We start from the raw sequence: 23,615 nt of genomic DNA, 5'->3' as shown, positions 1-23,615 counted from the left end.
TATCTATCAGAAAAATGGAAAGACCTTCTGTTCAAGTTTCATAAAATTCTTTGACTGTTGACTGACATTTATTGATGTCCAAGGCAAGACAATACTTCTCTTTTTTGAAGACTATATGTTAACCTAAAGACATTTAGTGTTGTTAAGTGTTGTTGAGGGACTGTCTTGCTGACATATACATATACCCTTTTGATAATCTAATCCAGTTTAAAGTATAATTTACCTAAGCTGCAACCCCTGATTCAGGAAATATTGTGTTTTGTGATTCAAATCAAACCTTGGCACCTTTCATTTACAGAACATTTTGAATTGTTTTTAAAGCTTTGTAGTCGAAAAAAGCACACCAAAAAAAATGCCTTTCAAGCCTTTAATATTAAGATTAAAAAATTTGCAAAACAATAAGCAATAAAACTATTGAAATATTTTTCATATTTCCAATTAAGAATCAAATTGGGGCCTTTCTTACATTTTATTAATTAGCTTGAAATTCAAGCCAAAATTGAACCATGTCCTTCAGGGAAATATATATGTATATTCTTTATTTCATACCATGTGGCACTAGAGCATGTAAGTTTATTGTGTCGATTTTTAGTCAAAAGTAGTTTACTCTTTAATAAAAGTTCATATAAAAAAATAATCTGATAAACAAGAATGTGTCCAAAGTACACAGATGCCCCACTCGCACTATCCTTTTCCATGTTCCATGGACTGTGAAATTGGGTAAAAAGCTAATTTGGCATTAAAATTACAAAGATTATACTATAGGGAACATATGTACTAAATTTCAAGTTGATTGGACTTTAATTTCATCAAAAACTACCTTGACCAAATCTTTAACCTGAAACTCCCACTTTTATTTCCTATGTTTAGTGGACTGTGAAATTGGGGTCTAATTAGTCTTTAAAATTAGAAAGATCATATCATAAACAACAAGTGTACTAAGTTTCAAGTTGATTGGACTTCAGCTTCATCAAAACTACCTGAAACTTTAACCTGAAAGGACGCACAGACAAACGGACTAACGAACAGACGAACAGTGCCACAAACCAGAACACATAATGCCCCTCTACTATCGTAGGTGGAGCATAAAAATTGTGCATTAAGAAAAACATAACAAACCATGCTGTAATAAGTATTCATATACAAAAACAATATTTTGGAGTTAGAACTTACAAATTCATCTATCACAAAGTGCAAAAGTTTTACAATTAATCAAACTTTTTTGACCATGTTGACAATAAAAACAAATCAAATTTCCTTAAATGAAATCCTTGGACTTAATCCATTTCATTGCTAAGAGAACTAGTTGCATACATAATTAACTCAGAATCTGCTTTTTTACAGATTATGGCATTTGTTCTACATTTGTGTTTACATTTGATTTTACTGACAACTGCCTTGTGACTTAATAACTGCAATGTTAAAAGTTTGATCATCTAGATGGTTTACTTGCTTGGAAAATTTGTTTAGCACAAACGTATGCATCTAATAAGAAAGTATCTGTCAAATACTTTGTGTGTTTGTTCTTGTGACATAAAAGTGTATTACCGGTACAAAAATATTTCATACTAGCTGGCTGTACATTTATTATAATCAAGTCTAAGCATTTAAAACACGTTTATTTCCATTCTTTCATCAGTTTAACAGCATTTAATCTCTCACCAACATACATAAATAATAGCATTGGAAATAGATAACAAATTAGTCTAAATTCAATATCACTCTCACTACTTCTTTGCTTTAATAGCACTTATAAAAGGGTGATCTAAAGGAGCGTCAGTGAACAGACAGCCAACATAAGAATGTGTTCCCCACAAACGATGTCTGAGAACTTTACAACAGCCTAGATCATCTATTTCAAATCCAAATGTTCTGTAACGTTCATCTGTTTCAAACATGGTGGCATTGGTATGTGGACCAAGGTACTGAAAATAATCAACAAAATATTTACAGCAATCAAGGAATTTGTTAAAGCTCTTTTATTTTTATTTTAGAAGAATTATATTGAAATTATTTGCAGATCAAAGTAATATGATTTATTCTCTCTGTACAAATAATACTTTTACCAAAAACAAGATGTTCTACTAACTTTTCCAACATCTATTACTTTAAACCAACTTATTTTCGTGGATACTTTATTTTGTGTTTTACCTTTTCTAGTCCACTTTTTAATTTCTCGATTTTCTAATCTACTTGAAGAAGGACAGATCCAAATTTTACATATTCGCGACAATTTATTTCTGTGTTATTTTTCTACTCGCGAAAGTCATGAGAAAATAAATTGCTCACCAAAATATGTTTATAGTAATGCAACTTTTCTGGTATAATCTAAGCATGAAAGACAATTTTTGTGAAAAATATAAAACTTAACACAGATTTTGTTATAATAGTTTACATACAGGTTTTCCGCAAGAAGGATCAATAAAATCTGCCCAGTATCCAGCCTCCATTAAAACATTACAAATATCTGTTGCTGCTTCATTGAACTAGAAATAAAATACAACACATAAATAAATCTTTCCAGAATGATTCAAATCTAATTTTAGCTGTATTCTATAACAAAATAACATTTTAGTATAGATTTTGACAAGCAAGACCTTAATTTTTTATCAAGAAACAATCCAATTACTAATTTCTAACATAATAAAGGAGCATTTCTCTTGACAAATGTCAAAATCAAATTTTACACCTATGTCATGGTCTATGACATTGTGTTAAAGTTTCATAACATTTTGCCAAGCAGTTATTAATTATCATCAGGACACAACAAGTGTAATGGGGTGACAGACATGGCCCATGATGGGCATCAAACGATAAAGAACATACAAATGTGTCCTCACCTCATATTGTTTTAACTGATATACTATAAAGCCAGTAGTTACAAAAGAGACAAAGAAAAAATGTTACATAGAGAGTTGCATAGAAATTATAGAATCTTCCCTTTATATTCCTTAACATGATAAAGACTACAGTTATAGCTAAGCAAGGGTCTGGAAAAGATCCTATTCACCAAAATTGTGTGAGAAAATTTCCAGATCTTTGTAGCTAACACAGATAAGAAGGCTACAAACTGAATGTTGCTAATGACTCTTGTTTATTCTATATCAAGCAATTGCCAATCCCATTATAAACATGTACCTCTGCCAACAAGTTTTCTCTCTCTTCCTCTACTTCTTCACTCCATCCTGACATATCATTTGTGGTTTTCTGACTAATAACAATCACAGTCAAATTTGATTTTTTTAAATCTCTTTCTGGAAAAAGTTCCTGAACATCTGCAATATAACAAATTGTCACACATTAATTGATCTATGAATATTTTAAATTGTTACACATCAAATGATCTATCTATATTCCAAATTGTCGCACATCATATGATATGATCTATCTATATTACAAATTGTCACACATCATATGATATGATCTATCTATATCACAAATTGTCACACATCATATGATCTATCTATATTACAAATTGTCACACATCAAATAATCTATCTATATTACAAATTGTCACACATCATATGATCTATCCATATTACAAATTGTCATACAGGCGCACAGCTCCCTATATGCTAACACCCAGTTGCGTGCATATTGATTCAGCATGCAAAAAAAATTGCAAAATAAAAATTTATAAATGTTTAAAGGAACACATATGCTGTCACTTTTTTAATTGATGAAATGTCATTAAATAACGGCATTTGGTTTCAAAATAGAAGTTTTGTTGGAGATCATGACAAAATCGGACAGTAACTCGTATCTTTTACAAGGTTTGAATTTGTTATACTCAGTTTAAGACATGTAGTTTCAGAGCACATTTTACATAGTATGGTTGATTTTGTGGAATGAGATGTACCAATCGGCAATCAGCATTAGATTTATTAGAATTCTTCGATATCCTTGAAAATAACCAGAGGCAATGTGTTCGACAGACTACCAGAGCCAATCACCCTGCATACAGGCCAAAACAGTATTGGAAAGTCTCATTTTATTATGCATTTATAGACCATATGATAAGCTGGAGAGTGGAGTCGCGTCTGGTTTTATCAGAAAATTGCTTCTTTGTGTCGTATCTGCTACCTCGTGTTGTAGGACAAATAACAAAGGAACAAATCTCAACATTGTCTGGAGACGTACGAAACTGACCATGTAATTTTGATGAATTCAATTGGGAGGTAGCTCGAGGTTGAACACGTACGGGAGTGCTACCGTGAAGATCTATCAGTGTACTACGTCTGTTGAAAACAAATGTACAATAAACAATGAACAACGACAGGTTATCATTGCTCGCATTACTGCATATTCATAGGGATTTCAGTGTAAATATTGACAAAGTAATAAAGAATTTCGTTTCTGCCTAGACCCGAAGAGCAGATTTTGGAAAATTTTTAGTAAATTCTGTATCACAAAAATGTGTCGTTTATCATGTTTATGTATTCAATAAACCATGAATCAATTCACTCTATTCAGAAGATTTATTAATAGTTTTCCATTTATATAAACTGTTTATAAATTCTGTCTACAAGCAGCTCCTCTTTTAACCGTCCTATGACCAAAAACTGAAGAAAAAAACCCCATTTTTCTGCATAACAGAGTCACAAATTTTTTTAAGAGAATCCGCTATTTTACCACAATGGCTTTACCAATTGTTTTAACAATGAAATGAAGCATTACCTCTTTTGAGACGGTCTGGACATTGCTGTGCAATGCATTCTAGATTATCACCAGGAGATGGTTCCCCTAAAAACTGATCTTCAATCTGAAAAAAAACCAAACAAACAATATCTAAATATGATATGAGTAAGCACAACATATTTATCAATTATGGTCTTTTGACGAGGTCAATACATTATATATGGACCTGTTTAGATAACATGTATATTGACCAAGGACGTAGTCTAAAGTTCAATATAATTTTTTTTATATGACATAAATGTACATGTATATAATATAATTATGTTGATCATAGCTCAAGATTGAAAACTATATTGACTCCATGTTATTATTTTTTTAAATGATATTGACCCTATGTTTCTATTTTTAGTAACATGGCATCAATATCATTTCTAAATATAGGAAAGTCGAGTCAATTATTCAATATGGCAAAAATAGTGAAAAATAAAAAATATATATTGGAAAACATGTGACCAAATAAACCAATGAGAAACAAGAAAAGTCAAACCATATGTAATATTTATTAATTCAGATCTATTTTGCTCTTACAGTTTGATTGAACCTATGTATGATCCTATATGCTGAGAGTGCCATGAGATGCACACGCAGATCGTAGAGGTCACTAGCGTATTTGGTCGTATGAGGTCAAGTCATGGAATTTATCCCTCGTATGTTTATTTCAAAATAATTACAATCAAATTTCGACTTATAGTAAGTCTCATTTCATTGTACAATTAAACAATATGAGGTTATAAAATTTTAAGTCTTAAAAAAAAAATCGACAGATATCACTGTCCATGTAATTTGAAAAGAAAGAAATTTTTTACTGCAATAAATATTTAACACTTCAATTACAGGTGATTTTCATCAGAGTTAAATAAAAACTCGAATCAATTTCTTTAAAATCAAGGGCAATAACTCCTATTATTATAAAGATCTTACTACTTCTTGTGCTTGTTGAAAAACTTCTTGCTGTCTTTTCTCTAGGTTATTTTTGGTTAAGAATTCATCAATATTTACAGGTTCTCTATATAAAACAGGTTGTGTCACCATCGTTGTCTTAACTGAATTGTTTTTCAATCCAACATGCCCTGGAAGTGGGAATCTTTTATCTAAGGGTCCAAATGGACCAAGTTCAGGTGATATGTCATATTTTATATTACCTGCAAAATATATATATAGCAGCGTTAGAATTATTTGCAGCAGTACACATATAATATGTAAACAAATAGGAGAATCCTGATAATGGTTAACCTTTTGAATTCCCTCACATTAAACTCAATGTGCAAGATTTAAATTAATAAAATTCTATTTCTTTCATAATTTCTTAATAAGGAGATCTCCAAACTCTTTAGGGCATACTATACAGTTACAATGGAGGAAATGATGTAGCTAATGGAAAAAAATATTTTTAGAAACATCAAACTGTGACCCAAGGAAAAGATAGTTTGATACCATTACATGAACTCTTTTTTTTTGGCTTGATTATGTACAAGAGTGAAGAGTTGAGGAATATTTGTACCAATGTTTACTATAAAAAAAATCCCAAATGATTTTTCAAATAGATAAACATACAGTTAAAACAGCCATTTTTTTTCTAAAATCATGAAAATGTAATAAAAAATAATAATTTTTAAACAATTATTGCTCAAATCTATAAACAGTTTAATAAGTAAAGACAATATTTAAATCTATTTTTCAAAAATCAGCTAGTTTTTCTTTTGAAACAAAAAGCAAGATATGTCTGTCCAAAGGATAAAAATAACCATTATTTTTATTTGTATATTTAAATTGTCTTGTTGAAAAAAAGCCTGTATGTAAATTTTCCTTAATAAAAAACTATTTAATGCCTTTAATTAAATCTATTTCTTTCTACTTTTAAAATAAGAAGATCTCGAACTACTATAACAAATCTTTTGTTTAAAAGATGCAGGAGAATTTAGTAGTGGGCCCAGTATATACTGTAAGCAGAATCAGAAAGTAAGCTTCTATTAGGCTGCCATGAATTAAAGTAAAAATATTTATAAAGAATTACCATTACTGCTCTCATCTGAGCATAAAGTTATATGCTGATCTTTCAGGTAGTGTGTAGAAAATGCACGGAAATGATTTACAGCAGCATTCAAGTTAGGTAAGTAGGCTGTCACACGACCAGACTTTGTAATGAGCTGAAATATTAAAATTTCTTTATAAACTTCTATGGACAGTCATATTTAATATCAATGGTAAATTCAAAACCATTATGAATTCTCTGACTATCAATTTATAAATATTTATCTTTTTTTTCAAAATTTTTACTATTCTGTCCCTTTCTAACAAAACCATACTTCTCAATGATAGTTCAAATAATCAAAAGTATTCAAACCTTCATACCAGAAGACATACCTTGGTAATATCCAGATTACAATGCAAACAAAACATTTATTTTTCCATAAATTTATTGCAGTTAACTGTTTACCATTTTTCATATTGTAGATATGTTTTTATTGCTTTAGCATAGTTAACATGGTTCTGCAATAAAGTATTGATTCCTTGATCCTGTTTTGCTATGCTGTGGTATATTTTAAAAAGTGACAACTTTCATTTAATTTTAATATTTTTGCAAGAACATGCAGTTCATTATACAATTATATATTTGACAACCATAAGCAATTGTAAGTTGTAAAATGATACACAATTTATCTGTATTTTATTTTCTATCTAAATCTTATACACACACATGTACATGTTCAAAAGTTTAATAAATTTCTATTTTACCCGTGCAGCCATCTTTTCCTGATAACAAATCTTCTTTCCAACAATTACTGTAAAATTAAAAAAAAAAACACATAATTTAATGCATAAAATATAATAATCAGATAAAGGGCTTCCAATAAGTTTAAAGTATGAGTCAATAAAACACAGACAAATACTAAAGTTTGCCCCCTATTTCACAATATGTTTAAATGTCAGATTTAATTTCAAAACAGAAAGAATGGATTATAGGTGAAAGCTTCTTTTTCCTTGATGCAAAATTACTTGTTTTATAAGTGGAGGATTAGGAAATTCATTACTACCAACTAATGTAAGTGTGCCTTTATCGACAGATACAAATGGCATACCTGCCAACAGTGAACCCTCTCATTTTGAGGAGTCTCAGGACTGTACAATAGACAAAAATCCTTTAATCTCTACCACAGGAGTATAGATTCACAAGCTTACAGATATTTTGACCTGCTTTCTTATTTTTCTAGCATTTTTCATCACTTTATTTTGAAACAATAATAAAATGTAAAGCAATACACTTATCAAAACAGGAGTAAAAATCTTAAACACAAAAAAAAACCTTGTTAGAATCTCACTTAATTTAGAGACAATGAAAAAAAATAGCAATACACAGTGACTAACCAAAACATGATTGAGATTTATTAAACATAAAAAAAACATCAGATTCTCACTTTAAACTGAAACAATGAAAAAAAAACATTTATAGCTATACACAATTACAAAATTATTAAACACAAAACCAATAGGGAAGTTCCCTGTGATGTCACTGATTGATCATGTGACTTACTGGTGAGCACATAAAATGGATGATTGAAAATCGCTGGTCAATCTATGTTTATCGATACAGATTTGACAAGTACAATCCTTCAAGCTTTTACAGGATCCCAAAGAAGCCAGAGTCGCACAAAAAGCTTTGAATTTCAGCAATCAGACGAAATCAGAGGGAACCAAAGGAAAATGACCGTGTTTGATTTCAACATTTCATTTGTGGTAAGTCAATATTTTAATTACAAAGTCATATTTTTCCTAATATTTCTTGTTATTCGAAAGTATTTTTCTACATATCAAAACATGTCAACCAGAATTTATGCTTTTAAACACAGAAAATAGAAAAAGAGGGGTAGTCATTGGATCAAACTTCTGTAACTTAGTGTAAGATAATCAGACAGGTAAAGGATTTTTTTTAAATATATTTTCATGATTATAGATATTGTTCTAGATTTTTTTATATTGTTTCTTCCAATAATCGTTTATTTTTCAATCAAATGATATGTATGATACAATATGAGGAAATTATTTATGACTGTGTTGGTCATTTAGTGAAATCATGTTCTTCAGTCAACTATTTGTACAACTTTGAAATGTTTTGTTTTTTTTAAATAGCAAAACAACCTTGGTGTAAATTGAAATATTATATGGACCATAATTTGGTTTTCGGCCTTTGGTTTCTTTTTGTATCCTTATTTATAAGTTCTAAAACTTTAACTTTTATTTTGTTGGTTGTTTTGGTGTTAGAATAGTATTAATGGAACAATTGAGTTTTTCGAGAAAAAATTAATACATTTTGATTCATCGTTTACGTGACAGGAAACCAAACAGGAAACCAATCTTTAATTTTCTTTATTTTGCACAATATATTTCAAAAGACATAAATGAATACCATTACTAGTGTTACTTGCTTCATGTTAATATTTAAAATCTATTTTCAATGTTAAATTAAAGGTTTTTTTAACGCGACAGGAAACCACAAGAAACCGAAAGCATTTTTTTAGTTTTATTTTATTGCAAAATCTGCTTAAAATAATCTGAACAGTATACTTTTTCTTAAAATCCATCTTAAATGTAACAGTATTATAAAACTCCTAAATATGTGCTTGTTTTGATTTTTTCAGAAATTTCAATATTTTCTTTATTGATACAGGATACCATATAATCGTTTTATCTTGATGTTTTAAGCCAAAAAAATGTATTTATATTTGGTTTTGAAATTCCAGTTACATACAATTTATTCCAAATAATTGGCAATGTGAAATTCTTTAAATCCAGTAAAGAAAAAAACTTTTAACTTGGAATTAAAATCTTTAAAATAGGCACCATGTGATATTTGTGACCCTGTACACCATCTACATGGTTTCCCCATTTTAACCTACTTTAGTGGGCTAAAATCAATAAAGTACTTCCTTTCAATTCATGCATGGTAAAAGTTTACTTCTCCTTTGACAAGTTTATTGCGTTTCTGAAGAGTGTTGGCAGAACATGAATAAAAAAAATAATTAAAAATTGTGACAAAGATACCAACTTTGTACATTCCAAGTGTAACGGTATATTAACATGTATTTTTTATTAAATTATCTTTATTCACCTAAAATATCCAGTAATATTTACTGCTGAAGCAAATCAATCCAACAAGCATTGGCACAATGATAAGAGACGTAATGTCGATTGAATTTTCCAAGGACCCTTTACATCGTTATCCGGAAACGAAGTGTGTTATAAAGTCTGTCAAATCTGAAATCGATTTTGTCAAGTCATTGGGCATTTATTTTCACACAAGTTCGTATGTAACATTATGCACATAGGAAAAATAATAGACCACCGCCGCAATCTCTTTAAAAATTGTATTTTCCTTTTTTAAACAAGACAAAACAAGTCTACAGATTATGTTTGCTAACATCCCGTTGGAAACAAAAACAATGTTTAGACCTAGTATTTTATATAACCGGCCTATGTAAGGCATAACGTTAACGTCATTTTCTAACTTAATTATTACGAAGAACAAAACTAGAATGTAAATCATCTCTGATTTACCTGTTTGAACATCTCGCGAGAGTTCATATTTGCATATTGTTATAAAGAATTCTATTACAACAAAGCAGATTACATCATCTAAAATTTGCCTTACGAAAATCGAAAACCAAAGTAATGCTAGTGTTCTTACACCTGCTACAGAAATACTTAAAGTTCTCAGCATTTTCTTCTGACTATTCTTATTGGTCAATGTTTGTTACTATCATGATTATTTGAAAGCAAAAGTTAGTGTTACGATTTTGCAGGCAAGGATTATCTTTAAATTGACCAGAGTTACGCACTTCGGAAGAGAAAATAACGCAAAGAAACGCCACAGAAAAGCGGCCGGATAATCTGAAACATTTGTTTATTTCAAATTCTCTCTAGGGAGAATAGAGAGCACCTTTATTTTATTAGAAATAATAGCATTTGATGGTGGAGCAACAACTTCTCTCACCAAAATACAATATTTTATCACTTTTCTATCGTTATCGGAAATGGTCCCATTGATACCAAATTGTGGTTCATATGTACATTTCAGGTGTGAGGAGTAATGACGAGCACAACCCAGACTATGTGCCATCAGTTGACATGGGGTATCAAAAGCACAAAGCAAGTGGTGACCAGGGATACACCCGGTTTCAAAGAGTCGAACAAAGACAAGCAGACAAGGAGCAAGTCCAAGTAGCTTCAGTATTGCTTGATCTAAATAATGAAGAGAATATAATTTCCAGAACCAGAATCAGGTATTTAATATTCATAAATCATTAGTATAATATTATATATAAAAATAAGAAGATGTGGTATGAACCGTAAAAAGGGGGCTAAAGTGTGCGGTATAAAAGTGCTGAACATGTTGGGCCAGGTGTGAACAGACCCAGCTTTTAGTCGTATTGTATTGTTTGTAGATGCTCATTTTTTGTTGATAGTATACAACTGTGTGATGTATCTCCTTCTCAACGTAAATTCCTCTGATATTGGCATACTGGAGCACCTGTGTCAGCTTATGATAATTTTAATTAAATAATAAACATATATAATCCTTATATCCTTGTCAGAAAATTATAGTTGCACGTACACGAGTACAACTACGAGTTAATTTAGTCCAAATAATTAGAGTTAACTATAAATGTAAGACCTACATGAACGGTCTGTAAAAACAATCCAATCAGAAAGTCCTACAATGGGCTAATAGATCATACTTACGTTGATAAACATGCAATATTTAGGTTTCTCTTCTTCACCACTGTAAACTAAAGTTTCTGTTTTCAACGTTATAACCTTGAACTTCTTCGTGTAGTCTTAGACTTTTCGAGTCATGAAAACGAAAAAGTCCGAAACATAAAATTGATTATGAAAATCTTAGTTTCGTCTGTGCTTGCAGAAACCATTTTTTACATTTGATAACAAATAAACTTTTGACATTAACCGCATCAAAACACTTTATTCTTTTCGGATCCATATTATTTTAGAATGACAAGCAGTAGTACAACATCAGAGTTACAGTCATTGTATACAGTACAACGTTTTGAAAATGTAACTGGAGACCAGGATAAACAGAATGACTTGATACTTTGTTTTCCTTCCGCAATCAATCCCACGAAAAGCCTGAGTAAGACAGTGATTTTCTTTGGTGGAGATGTGCAGGTCATTATTAGAATATTGAATATAGTGCAACGTCTAGAAGTTTTTTCCTTAAACCTATGTCACACCTTACCGGATAAGACGAACGGACGACGTAAGGATGAAAATAAAAGTTGTCCGTCGACAAAATTGTTATCTGTTGGGAGTCTGTTGATGTACTGACCTAGACCGAATAATCTGTCTCTAGTGGACACAAAAAAAATAAAATATGAAATAGCCAAATGATGAAAAGAAAATATGGAATGACAAATGTACCCACACTAGAGACAGATTATTCGGTCTAGTACTGACCAACTTAAAACAGACACTTAACAAATGCATAACTGACATGCAAGGGATATGCAACGAACGAGAAACGGAGACATACCATAGAGAACAGATGCTGAACGTACAACCAACGAACGAGTACCGCATAAAACCGACACCTAACAAAAGTGTACCAGATAAAACGGATAAACAAGATATATATGTATACGAAAAAATTAAGGCGACAATAATAATACATGTACATTGCATTAATATTAAAAATGTTCTGTGTAACTGGTTTTGGTCTGTTCTTCAAAATGCAGCTGAAGGGCAGTGTCTAACCTGAATAACAGCTGCTTGATTGTGAAGATGTGCCCTTATTCTAAGATCGATTATGAATAATAAGAAATTTAAGTGGCATGTCTGACGATAAATTTTCAATTGGCATTTATCCGTTTCAGATCCGTTCATCATCCATTTTATCCGTTATATACGTCTGGTAGAAGTAGTTTCACATTCGTTCAACATCTGTTTTATCCGTTAGACGTCCGTTAGAATTCTGTTAGTGCATTTATCTGCCAGACCTCCAACAGATATATAACGGACACGTAACAGAAACAAAACGGATGAGTACCGTACAAAACGGACGCCTAACAGACGTCAAATGGATATTTTATTTGTTGGACGTCCCTTCAAAGTTTTGAACATGCTCAAAATTATCTAACAGACAGAAAGGACATCGATGGATAAAACCTACGCTTAACAGACATGCAAAGGATATGGACGGCGCCTAACAGAAATGGACGGACACCTAAGGGAGCTACCATTTGATTTTTATGGGGGCTAGGATGAAAAATTTTGTCCTGCTTTTTTTTTAGTTGTAATCTCTGTCCTGCCTTTTTATTTTTTACTCTATTCGGTCCTGCCTTTTTTTTTTACTAGTTTATCCTGACTTTTTTTACCCAAATTGTCATCCTGCCTTTTTTTTTTTGCCAAGATGCTGATCCTGTCTTTTTTTTTTACTCAAAACTCCTGTCCTGCCTATTTTTTTCAAATTTCATCCTAGCCCCCCCATAAAAATCAAATGGTAGCTCCCTAACGGATAAGAACAGATATGAACGGATTGAAAAAAAGTTATCAGTTAGGCGTCCGTTCCAGCTATCCGGTAAGGTGTGACCAAAGCTTAAGTCATTGGACAGTCACAGTTCAGTGTTCTTTTATAATATAAAAAAATTGAAACTTTTCTTAAACAATCAATTACACAATCTACAGCCACATGTACAAATCAAATCAAATATATTTTATTGTCATTAAAGACACCCATTACAGACAGAATAATCAAAAGTCAAATTTGGTACAAATGATTACAAAATGATTACAATGAAGAGAAAAGAAAGACCCACTAATAAAATTGAGAAAGGAAATGGTGAATATGTCAAAGCGACAACAACCTGACCATAGAGCAGACAACAGCCGAAGGCCACCAAGGGGTCTTCAATGTAGCAAGAATTCCCCCACCCGTATGTGTCCTTCAGCTGCCCCCTAAAAAATATGTATACCAAAACAGTGATAATGGATGTCATACTTACATCTGAATTTTACACAAGAAACTAAAATTAAAAATCATACAACTTAACAAGACTAACAAAGGCCAGAGGCTCCTGACTTGGGACAAGCCAAAATTGCGGCGGGGTTAAACATGTTTATAAGATATCAACCCTCCCCTTACACCTCTAGCCAATGTAGAAAAGTAAAGGCATAACAATACGCATATTAAAATTCAGTTCAAGAGAAGTCCGAGTCTGATGTCAAAAGATGTAACAAAATAAAATAAATAAAATGACAATAATACATGTCAATAACAACAGACTGCTAGCAGTTAACTGACATGCCAGCTCCAGAACTCAATTAAACTGATTGAAAGATTATATCTTCATCTTATGAATATCAAGCACAATTCCTCCTGTTAGGGGTTTAGTATCATACTATCATTAAGTTTATGAGAAGAACATAACCTGTCACAGTGTGTCATGCCAACAACTGTTTTTTTTAAAAATAAATGTGTTTAAGTTCTGATGCAAAGACCCTATAAGTGATTCAATATTAAAGCCAAAATATGCAATCTTTAATGACCTGACAACAGTATCATAACTACATTGTATATCCCTTCTGGTCTCTCACCAAAATTATATAACAAGTACATTTAGTACAAGATAAAAAAAATAAAAAAAATAGAAAATTTCAGGTTCCAATCCTGGCAAGCTCGGATAGTTTTTCAATATAGATAAAAAAAAAAATTCAGTCCCAGTTAGGTTTATCATCTAGTAAACTTTGAGGCTGGGAATCGTTTTAGTCAGTATATAAGATTTAATTAATATAGTTAACAAAACATAGCAAAACATTTCACACTTGTGAGTGTTTTTTTTTTGTTTGTTTTTTTAAGTTTTGTAGAAATATGACTTTCATAAAGCTTTAAAACCTTGCAATACTGTTAGTGTTTGTTATTTTTCTTATTAATTAATTTATCATGTTGCAAATATACATCATACATGTATAGCATATTTCTTTTTTATTTGTCTATATAGTTACCAATGATAAGGAGATGAAGACATGAATACAAATCTATACAGATCAGATAAATAAATATAATGATTTATTTGCAAGCAGTGAATACTCAATTATCAAAAACAAAACAAAACAAAACCAAACAAAAAACAGATTCATTTAAATAGAAAGGCAATAAGGGTACTATAAACATATTACAATTTGGTGGAAATTTGAAGAAAAACACCATTTCTACATCATACCGTTTCATTTGATCTGGGAACAGTATGTTCCTGATTTGATTTACGACAAAATTTTTGTCGATAAAAAACCTCCTGATCTGAGTCCTAATCTCCTGACCAAAATTTCCAAATCTCCTGATCTGAGTTTCACAATCCATCACATGTATGGTAGTTATTGCTGTCTTTTCTACAAAAAAATAATAAAAATCAATCTGTTGTTTAGTGATCTTTAATTACGATGAAAAAATTAGAACAACAAAAGGAAAAACTATGATCGGGTCACTCACATCTATACTATTAAACGAGAAGACCTCATTTTTGGTGTCGCTTCTCTTCTTTCCACAATTAATTGCGCAACACGCCTCTGTGTCCTACAGGTACAGTGCATAGTGCCATTTGTCATCCATTCATATGATTATTAAGATTGAATTATTTTTGGAGAAAAACGTGAAAAAAGGCATCCGGATATTGTCCCGTCATTGGACGAAATTTTAAGTCAGATTAGATGTCCGGTTTGCGTTTTCCTGTATACTTTGAACATACATATACAAAACATAAAGAATTCGATCTGCTATCATTTTCAAATTTACTATCCACGGCAGTCACAGAGTTTATTAAATAGAGAGGGTCTGTATAATTATATTTCAATGACCACAGTATGGATCGATTAGTAAACTTAAAATTGAAAGTAAAGACACCATATTTATATAGCACAGGCACTTGTTTCTATGCATTGGAAGAACCACTATCAACGTTGATAGTGGTTCTTCCAGTGGTTCTTCCAATGGATAGAAACAAGTGCCTGTGTTATATAGTAATGAATGATAAGCGCTAAAAATATGCATGTGAACTTTTGATACCTTTTCTGAAATTCTCCAGTCATTAAATCTTTTACAATATTCATTGATTACAAAAAAAAAGATGTGGTATGATTGCCATGTTAAGACAACTCTCCAAAAGAGACCAATAAGACACAGATATAAACAATTATAGGTTACCGTACAACCTTCAACAACGAGAAAAGCCCATACCGCATACTCAGCTTTAAAAGGCCCTGAACTGACAATGTAAAAACAATTGAAACCAAAAAACTAGCGGCCTTATTTATGTACAAAAAAATTAACGAAAAACAAATATGTATCACATAAACAAACAACAACCACTGAATTACAGGCTCCTTACTTGAATGTTCATTACATACTAAATGTATGTTCATATTGAAATTGATAGAAAACCAAAAAATGGGATATTGGAAATAAAGGAGGACGGACAAAAAAAAAGCATTTTCCTGTCCCCAATAACCTATGACTTATTTGCTGAAATTCTCCAGTCATTAAAATTTTACAAAATTCTTCCAACAACACTTTACATACTTTAAACTACGCTCTGAATGCCCGCGATTTCGTGGGTGTGTTCTAGTCTTAAATTAAACTTGTATGTAAAATAATTAGCATTAAACTGCAAAATGCTCAACTGATTGAAGATAGATAGATAGTTTATAAACCTCTCACCACCACCAGCATTAATATACACAAATACAATATTATCATAAAAAACATAAATAGATATTAATGCCATTCTTAAAAGAATTATGAGCGAGAAGCATGCACAAAAATATCCAATACTGTGAAGCTCCTTGAATACACATTAAGTTGCAAACATTAAAAAATCCACACAGAAACTCCCCAAAAATGCTGGAAAATAGGTCAATATTTGAACTCATTCTTGATTTTAATCTTTTTGCCTAAAAAACTGAAAAAAACATATATTGAATATATATCTAACATTGGTGCTGATTTAACCAGGTGCCAAATTGACTAGGTGCCTATTTGACTAGAATTCTACAAGATAATCTATAGCAAGTCAATATGTACCACGTTTGTTCCAGCCCCAGGCTGATCCATCCCCATGCTAAAATTATGAATACCGGTAATGTAGATTAACTTTGGAGGATTTGATGACATATTAAATACAGATAAATTTAATTTGTGAAATGTATCGATGCTTGATGACTAGTGTAGTACTGAAGTATGCCTATAATTAGAATAATATTCAGATGAAATATATCAAGTCAATATTAAATGAGTGTAATTGGTACTGTTTGTAAAATTAAATTTAAATTTATCGGTATAATCATGATAATGACTTCTCTATGTTTTGGTTTTTGTGATAAAGTACCACAGCAATCAAAACCCTTATACATTTGTTATATATAATGTCTGGTTAGTTAGGTAGTTATCCATTTTCTAGACTTTATCACTACTTTTGTGAAGAGAAAAAAAACAGTTCATTTATCACAACATTCTACAGATTTCATCAATGAACATATTAAGAAATTAATCCATGTTTACATACTCACCATTGAAGACCCATTGGTGGCCTTCGGCTGTTATCTGGTCTTTGGTATTGACATATTTGCCATTTCCATTCTCAATTTTATACTCAGATATTCATGTTATTCAAATGTGTATTTGTTTAACAATACTTGTCAAGAAAATTATACAACATGAATCTAGTACTAGCAGACCATTCTAAGAGTTTCATGGTGTTATTTATAGTAATATTTAGAAATCAGAGTTATCTTCCTTTGTATACAATGCAGTTCAATTTTTATTCCCAGCAATTTTTATTACCCTTCAGTGCTTTCAAGCACTTTGATTTTTTTAGCCTTAATTCCTAAAATTAAGACTAAAACTCAACTTGAAATATATCTTTTGTTTAAATTTATAAAAATAAGCATTTGGTACAATTGCTTTGATAAAGTATTTTGTGATTTTGTGAATGAACCATATTTTAAGATTCTTTGAGATTTTACAGACCATACAACTAAATAAGATCACTTGCTTTTCTTATAATTTCAGAATTACCCAGAGATAATGAGTCAACACAGAACAAATAACTTATATCTTCATTGGAATCTAGAGTCAACAGCGAGAATTCTTGCAAAGAGATTTGAAGATAGTTTAATAATAGTTATAAAACCAAAGGAAATGTTGTTGAATACTTTTAGTATCTACTCAAACTTTGTTGAATTTGATCAAGACGGCATTCCAATGTTATTTACATATACAAATTCAAATGGTTTAACTCATTTGTCAAAACTTTACTCCAAAGCCTTAGAACTGTATCAAAACAGACAAGCCTGTGATTTAGATAAAAGTAGTGAGAAGTGTGATACAAGACAAGTCATTGGATGTTCGGCAGAGTTACCTGTGTCTTTTGTTGGTTTTAGTAAAGGTTGTGTTCCATTGAATCAGGTATTGTTTGAGGTTGCCACAAAACCTTTATCACCAGAAACATCAGACTTTGTATCCAAAATAAAATCTGTATACTGGCTTGACGCTGGACACAATGGACGTCAAGACACATGGATCACAAGTGAATTTGTTTTACAGAAAATCGCATCAACCACGATAGAGTTGTTTGTTCATATAACACCATATCAAATTAAGGATATAAATAGACCTTGGATTGGAAAAGAACAAAGGAAATTTATTCAGAAATTAAAGGCATTCAAGGCAAATGTAACAGAAACAAGACATCACTTTGATGAACCAGGATCACTTGACCTTCATTTTTCAATTTTAACAGAATTTTAGTTGTGTAGTTCATGTATCTATTACCCATATTTCATTATATTAAGACACAAAAAGGGTCTGAAATGACAAGGTAAAACAATTCAAACAAGATAACTAATGGCCTCATTTATGTAAAATTAATGAACGCAAAATAAAGAGGTGAATTACAGCAAAAACAACAACCACTGAGTTACTGGCACCTGACTTTGGACAGGCACATGCAGATTGTGGCAGGGTTAAACTTGTTTGAAAGCGCAAACCTCCCCTAACTTGGGACAGTAGTGTAACAGTACAGATGGATATAAATAGATTACATCTAACAAAAACACAGATAGCATTGACGAGTACTTGTTAATGTTCATTTCAACAAGTTTAAATAAATTACATTTTCTATAAAAATTGTGAGAAAAGAACTGTTTGTATTTTACACAATGTTGTAGTAAATTCAATACAAATGAAATTTGGAAAAAAATAGTCGGGACAGGAGTATGAAAGGCCGTTCATGTCAAAAACCCGATAAAGTAACGCGTTAAAATTTAACGCGACAAAATCACATTCAACACGATAAATACAGTTTTAACGCGTTAAAATATTTTTTAACGCGTTATTTAAATATTTAAAATTACCGAAAATACTTTCATCTTTCGCCATAACAACGATTTAAGACGTCAGATTTTACTTGAAACTTATTAAATGAAATGGCCACATGTGTCATAACTTTGTCAATTAACGCGATAAAGTTTAATGATTTTCAGCACATTTTTAATATCATCGTCATTAACTACTTATCGCGTTTAAATAAGAAATAACGCGTTAAATGAAGGTTTAACGCGTTAAATACAACTCCAACGCGTTAAATACAACTCCAACGCGTTAAATGAATCTTTAACTCATTACTTGCAATTTTACAGTGTTTTAAAAAGCTAGTGTAACGTGTTAAAAGCAACGTTTAATTTAATCTAAGCTTACTTTTCATATGTATATATATGAACTGATCGTGTTTATTAATAGGCCATCAAGAATTAACATTTATCAACCTGTCTTTACGCTTCGTCTTGAATAAATTCTTTTTATATGTCAGGTTTTTCAGATACTTTACTTGGTCTTTTTTGCATCTTTTGATGTATGTATCTGACATTAGGGTTTATCATAAACTATGGTAGTTTGACGTATACTAGCATAAGTCTTTAAAAGTGAAGTTCTTTTTCTGCAAATGGTGAAACACATGACATATCTTTACTATATTTATCAACCATACCTCAGTTAAACATTACAATCGGATATTGTTACACGACTGGCTGTCAGATAACCGAGGCTTTTTTTTTCGGAGAACAGATTATTTAACCCCCCCCCCCCCCCCCCCCCCCCCCCCTAAATTGGGCGCTATTATTAATGCCCTTCCTGTAAAGCTGAAAAAGACTGTCTCTCTCTCCGTCCGTTTTCTGTCCGTTATCAGTCCTGAATTTTGTTCAAGTTCATGAGTGTCTTTCTGATATTGTTCGACTCTAAACCCATTGTTTTATTTAGTATTTACATTGAGTAATAGAACAAATTTATTCGTTCAGGTTATCTTCATTAGTTTTTTTTTTAATATGTCATTTGATTGAGTAAAGCCATTTCAGTTGACATTTTAAAGTGTGTCTTCCTACGTTGTGATATTACACTATTGTTTCAAGTTGGTGCCTATTTAAACGTTTAAACACGTTGCATTTGTTTGCACCTGTCCTAAGTCAGGTATCTGGTACCGTGGTTGTCATTTTTATGTGCTTCATTAGTGTTTATCATTTTTTTTTAGATCAGATCGTTTGTTTTCCTGTTTCAATGGTCATATATACTGGTCTTTTTTAAGACCCTTTGTTTTGGTAATTATTTTATTTTTTAAGATGAAACATGTGAAATTACATACTACAGTATTAGACACAAAGTATAAAAAGTTAATCAATACTTGTAAGATCGATTAAATCATAAGATATAAATATTGCAATTGATTGTGTTAATTGAATGCTGCTTCTAACAATTGCCACTTCTTATCCATTTTTATTTTTTTGTGTAGGGGTTAAGAAACATAAAGAGTATTTTTCTATTTTAATCCGATACTTTAAATATTCTGTCCCACCATATTTTGTGGGAAATAAACTCTTACATTTACATTTGTATATATTCTTGTATTTAAGTAACAACAAGATATTGTTAACTGTTTTACTGTTGACAGAATCCTCTGACACACCTAAAATGACTTCTTTTGCACTAAAAGGCAAGAAGATTTCATAATTTCTTATCCAATCTACAATGGATAACCAGAAGTTTTGTGTTACATTACATTCCCAAAAAATGTGAAAAATATTTTCTCTTACTTCTGAACAAAATGTGCATAGTTCAGTTTCTTTTAATTTACATTTATATAAAAAGGAAATACATGGTAAAATCCTATGAACAATCTTAAATTGAAAATTTTGTAAAAACGAATTTTTGCTTATAATGAAGGACATGGAATAAATAGCATTCCAAAAGATGCGAACAGTTCATAGTATTCGTTAGCAATATTATTTCAAAACTACATCCAACGCTGTTTTTACGCGTTAAACGATGTTTTTTCGCGTTTAACAATGTTTCAACGCGTTTAATGATTTTTTAACGCGTTAAAGAATATTTTAACGCGTTAAATGATGTTTTAACGCGTTTAATAATGTATAACGCGTTAAAGGATGTTTTTTGTCCATGGATTTATGAGTTTTGAACAGCGGTATACTACTGTTGCCTTTATTTATCGCGTTAAACGATGTTTTATCGCGTAAAATGATGTTTTATCGCGTTAAATAATATTTTAACGCGTTAAATAATGTTTTAACGCGTTAAACGATGTGTTATCGCGTTCAACAATGTTTTATCGCTTTAATTGATGTTTTAACGCGTTAAATGATGTTTAAACGTGTTAAAGTAATGTATCTTAGCAACGTAATTATGTTGAATTTAACGCGTAAATGTGATTGATTATGACACATGTGGCCAGCGCGACGGATATTTTATCTCGATAAACGTCTTTTTTCACCTACGGGTTAAATCCCAAACTTGATAATTGCAAAGTTTAACGCGTTAAATATATTGATTTCTTTACGCGTTAAAATCTTGTTTTAACGCGTTAAAACGGTATTTATCGCGTTAAATGTGATTTTATCGCGTTAAATGTTAACGTGTTACTTTATCGGGTTTTTGACATGATTGGCCTTTCATACAGGAGTTTTGAGTAAAAAAAAAAAGCAGGATGAGACACTTGCAAAAAAGTCAGGACGACAATTTAGGTAAAAAAAGGTCAGGATAAACTTTAAAAAAAAAGGCAGGACTGAACAGAGTGAAAAATAAAAAGGCAGGACAGAGATTACAGCTAAAAAAAAATGCAGGACAAAATTTTTCATCCTAGCCCCCCCCCCCCCAGGACAGGACAGATTATTCATTTTCTGCACTATTGAAGCAAGATTTTTCATTTTCATTAAAGCAAGCAGTGGCTGATCCAGAAATTGTCATAAGTGGGGACCCACTGACTGACCTAAGAGGGGGCCCGCTCCAGTCACGCTTCAGTGATTCCTTATATCAGCAACCAAATTTTTTCCCAAAAAGCCGCCCCCCCTAAATCCGCCTCTGGCAAGGGACTGACAAATTCATTTTCACCCCCCCCCCCCCCCCCCTCGAATTTCAAATGGTTCCTTCATTTCCATCAATATTCAATTGAATAATAATCAGTTGTCTGAAATATGCATTCGATATATATATATAAGTTCTTAAGAAGTCTTGCGTAATCGGTAGAACACATGTTTCCAATTTTGTATGGTTTCACTTAGAGGAGATGTGGCTCAATGAAATCGGTCTCACCCTTCAGTCTTAGACTACTATTTTGTAGTATCAGCTTTAATAGTATATATATATAGAAGTTTCTTCATTGTTCAAAAATATGTGTCATTTTAAGTATAACATGAAGATTTAAACTAGAGGCTCTTAAGAGCCTGTGTCGCTTACCTTCCTCTATGTGCATATTAAACAAAGTACACAGATGGATTCATGACAAAATTGTGTTTTGGGGTGATGGTGATGTGTTTGTAGATCTTCCTTTACTTAACATTTTTGCTTCTTACAATTTTTTCTATCTAGATTAAACTTGGCCCTTTAGTTAGAGGACAATATTTTGTAAAAATTTACAAAAAATTACCAAATGAATGAAAATTGTTAAAATTGACTATAAAGGGCAATAACTCCTTAAGGGGTCAATTTACTATAAAGGGCAATAACTCCTTAAGGGGTCAATTGACCATTTTGTTCGTATTAACATATTTGTAGATCTTACTTTGTTGAACATTATTGCTGTTTACAGTTTATCTCTATCTATAATAGTATTCAAGATAATAACCAAAAATTACTGGAAAATTTATTAAAATTACCAATTGGGGGCAGCAACCCAACAACCAGTTGTCCAATTCATCTTATAATTTCAGGATAATGATTGACTTGATAAACAATTAAATCACTTTTCAGATTTTCTTGAAATGCTTTGGTTTCAGAGTTGTAAGCCAAAATCTCATTTTACCCCTATGTTCTATTTTTTGCCATGGTGGCCATCTTTGTTAGTTGGCTGGGTTACCGCACACATTTTTAAACAAGATACCCTAATAATGATTTTGGTTATATTTAGCCCAGTAGATTCAGAGGAGAAGATTTTTGTAAAAGGTTACAAAAAATTGCGAAAAATTGGTAAAAATTACTCTAAAGGGCAGAGCAGTTAGATTTTGACTTGATAAACAATTTTATCCCATGTCAGATATGCCATAAATGCTTTGGTTTCAGAGTTAATATAAGCCAACATCTACATGTTACTCCTATGTCCTATTTTAGCCATGGTGGCCATCTTGGTTGGTTAGCCAGGTTACCGAACACATTTTTTAAAACTAGATATCCCAATGATGATTGTGGTCAAGTTTGATTAAATTTGGCCCAGTAGTTTCAGAGGAGATAATGTAAAAGTTAACGACGACGGACGCTAAGTGATAAGTAAAGCTCACTTGGCCCTTTGTTATGATGTTACAATTTTCTTTCAGGTAAGGACGAAGAAGGTTGGGTTTTCTATACCACTACATCATATTTG

General features: G+C 31.4%; 2 protein-coding genes across 2 annotated transcripts; one reads left to right on the top strand and one right to left on the bottom strand.

Moving 5' to 3' along the window:
* Positions 1–1,600: 1,600 nt before the first annotated feature.
* Positions 1,601–11,561, bottom strand: LOC134706886 (cobalamin trafficking protein CblD-like). Its single transcript, XM_063566230.1, has 8 exons — positions 11,437–11,561; positions 7,435–7,481; positions 6,713–6,845; positions 5,620–5,840; positions 4,678–4,762; positions 3,139–3,275; positions 2,400–2,486; positions 1,601–1,925 (listed from the first exon to the last, which is right to left on the bottom strand). The coding sequence occupies exons 2-8, from the start codon at positions 7,444–7,446 to the stop codon at positions 1,728–1,730; spliced, it is 873 nt and encodes a 290-aa protein (XP_063422300.1). The 5' UTR covers positions 7,447–7,481; positions 11,437–11,561; the 3' UTR covers positions 1,601–1,727.
* A 35-nt stretch (positions 11,562–11,596) lies between these two features.
* Positions 11,597–18,598, top strand: LOC134706885 (mitochondrial protein C2orf69 homolog). The gene is made up of 2 exons (XM_063566229.1): positions 11,597–11,877; positions 17,768–18,598. Exons 1-2 carry the CDS (start codon positions 11,704–11,706, stop codon positions 18,503–18,505), a joined length of 912 nt encoding a protein of 303 aa, XP_063422299.1. The 5' UTR covers positions 11,597–11,703; the 3' UTR covers positions 18,506–18,598.
* The last annotated feature ends 5,017 nt before the right edge of the window (positions 18,599–23,615 follow it).

Source organism: Mytilus trossulus, chromosome 2 (genome assembly GCF_036588685.1).
Source record: "Mytilus trossulus isolate FHL-02 chromosome 2, PNRI_Mtr1.1.1.hap1, whole genome shotgun sequence".
NCBI classification, from domain to species: domain Eukaryota; kingdom Metazoa; phylum Mollusca; class Bivalvia; order Mytilida; family Mytilidae; genus Mytilus; species Mytilus trossulus.
Note: the sequence above shows the minus strand (reverse complement) of the source record. Positions and strands in the feature narration are given on the sequence as shown.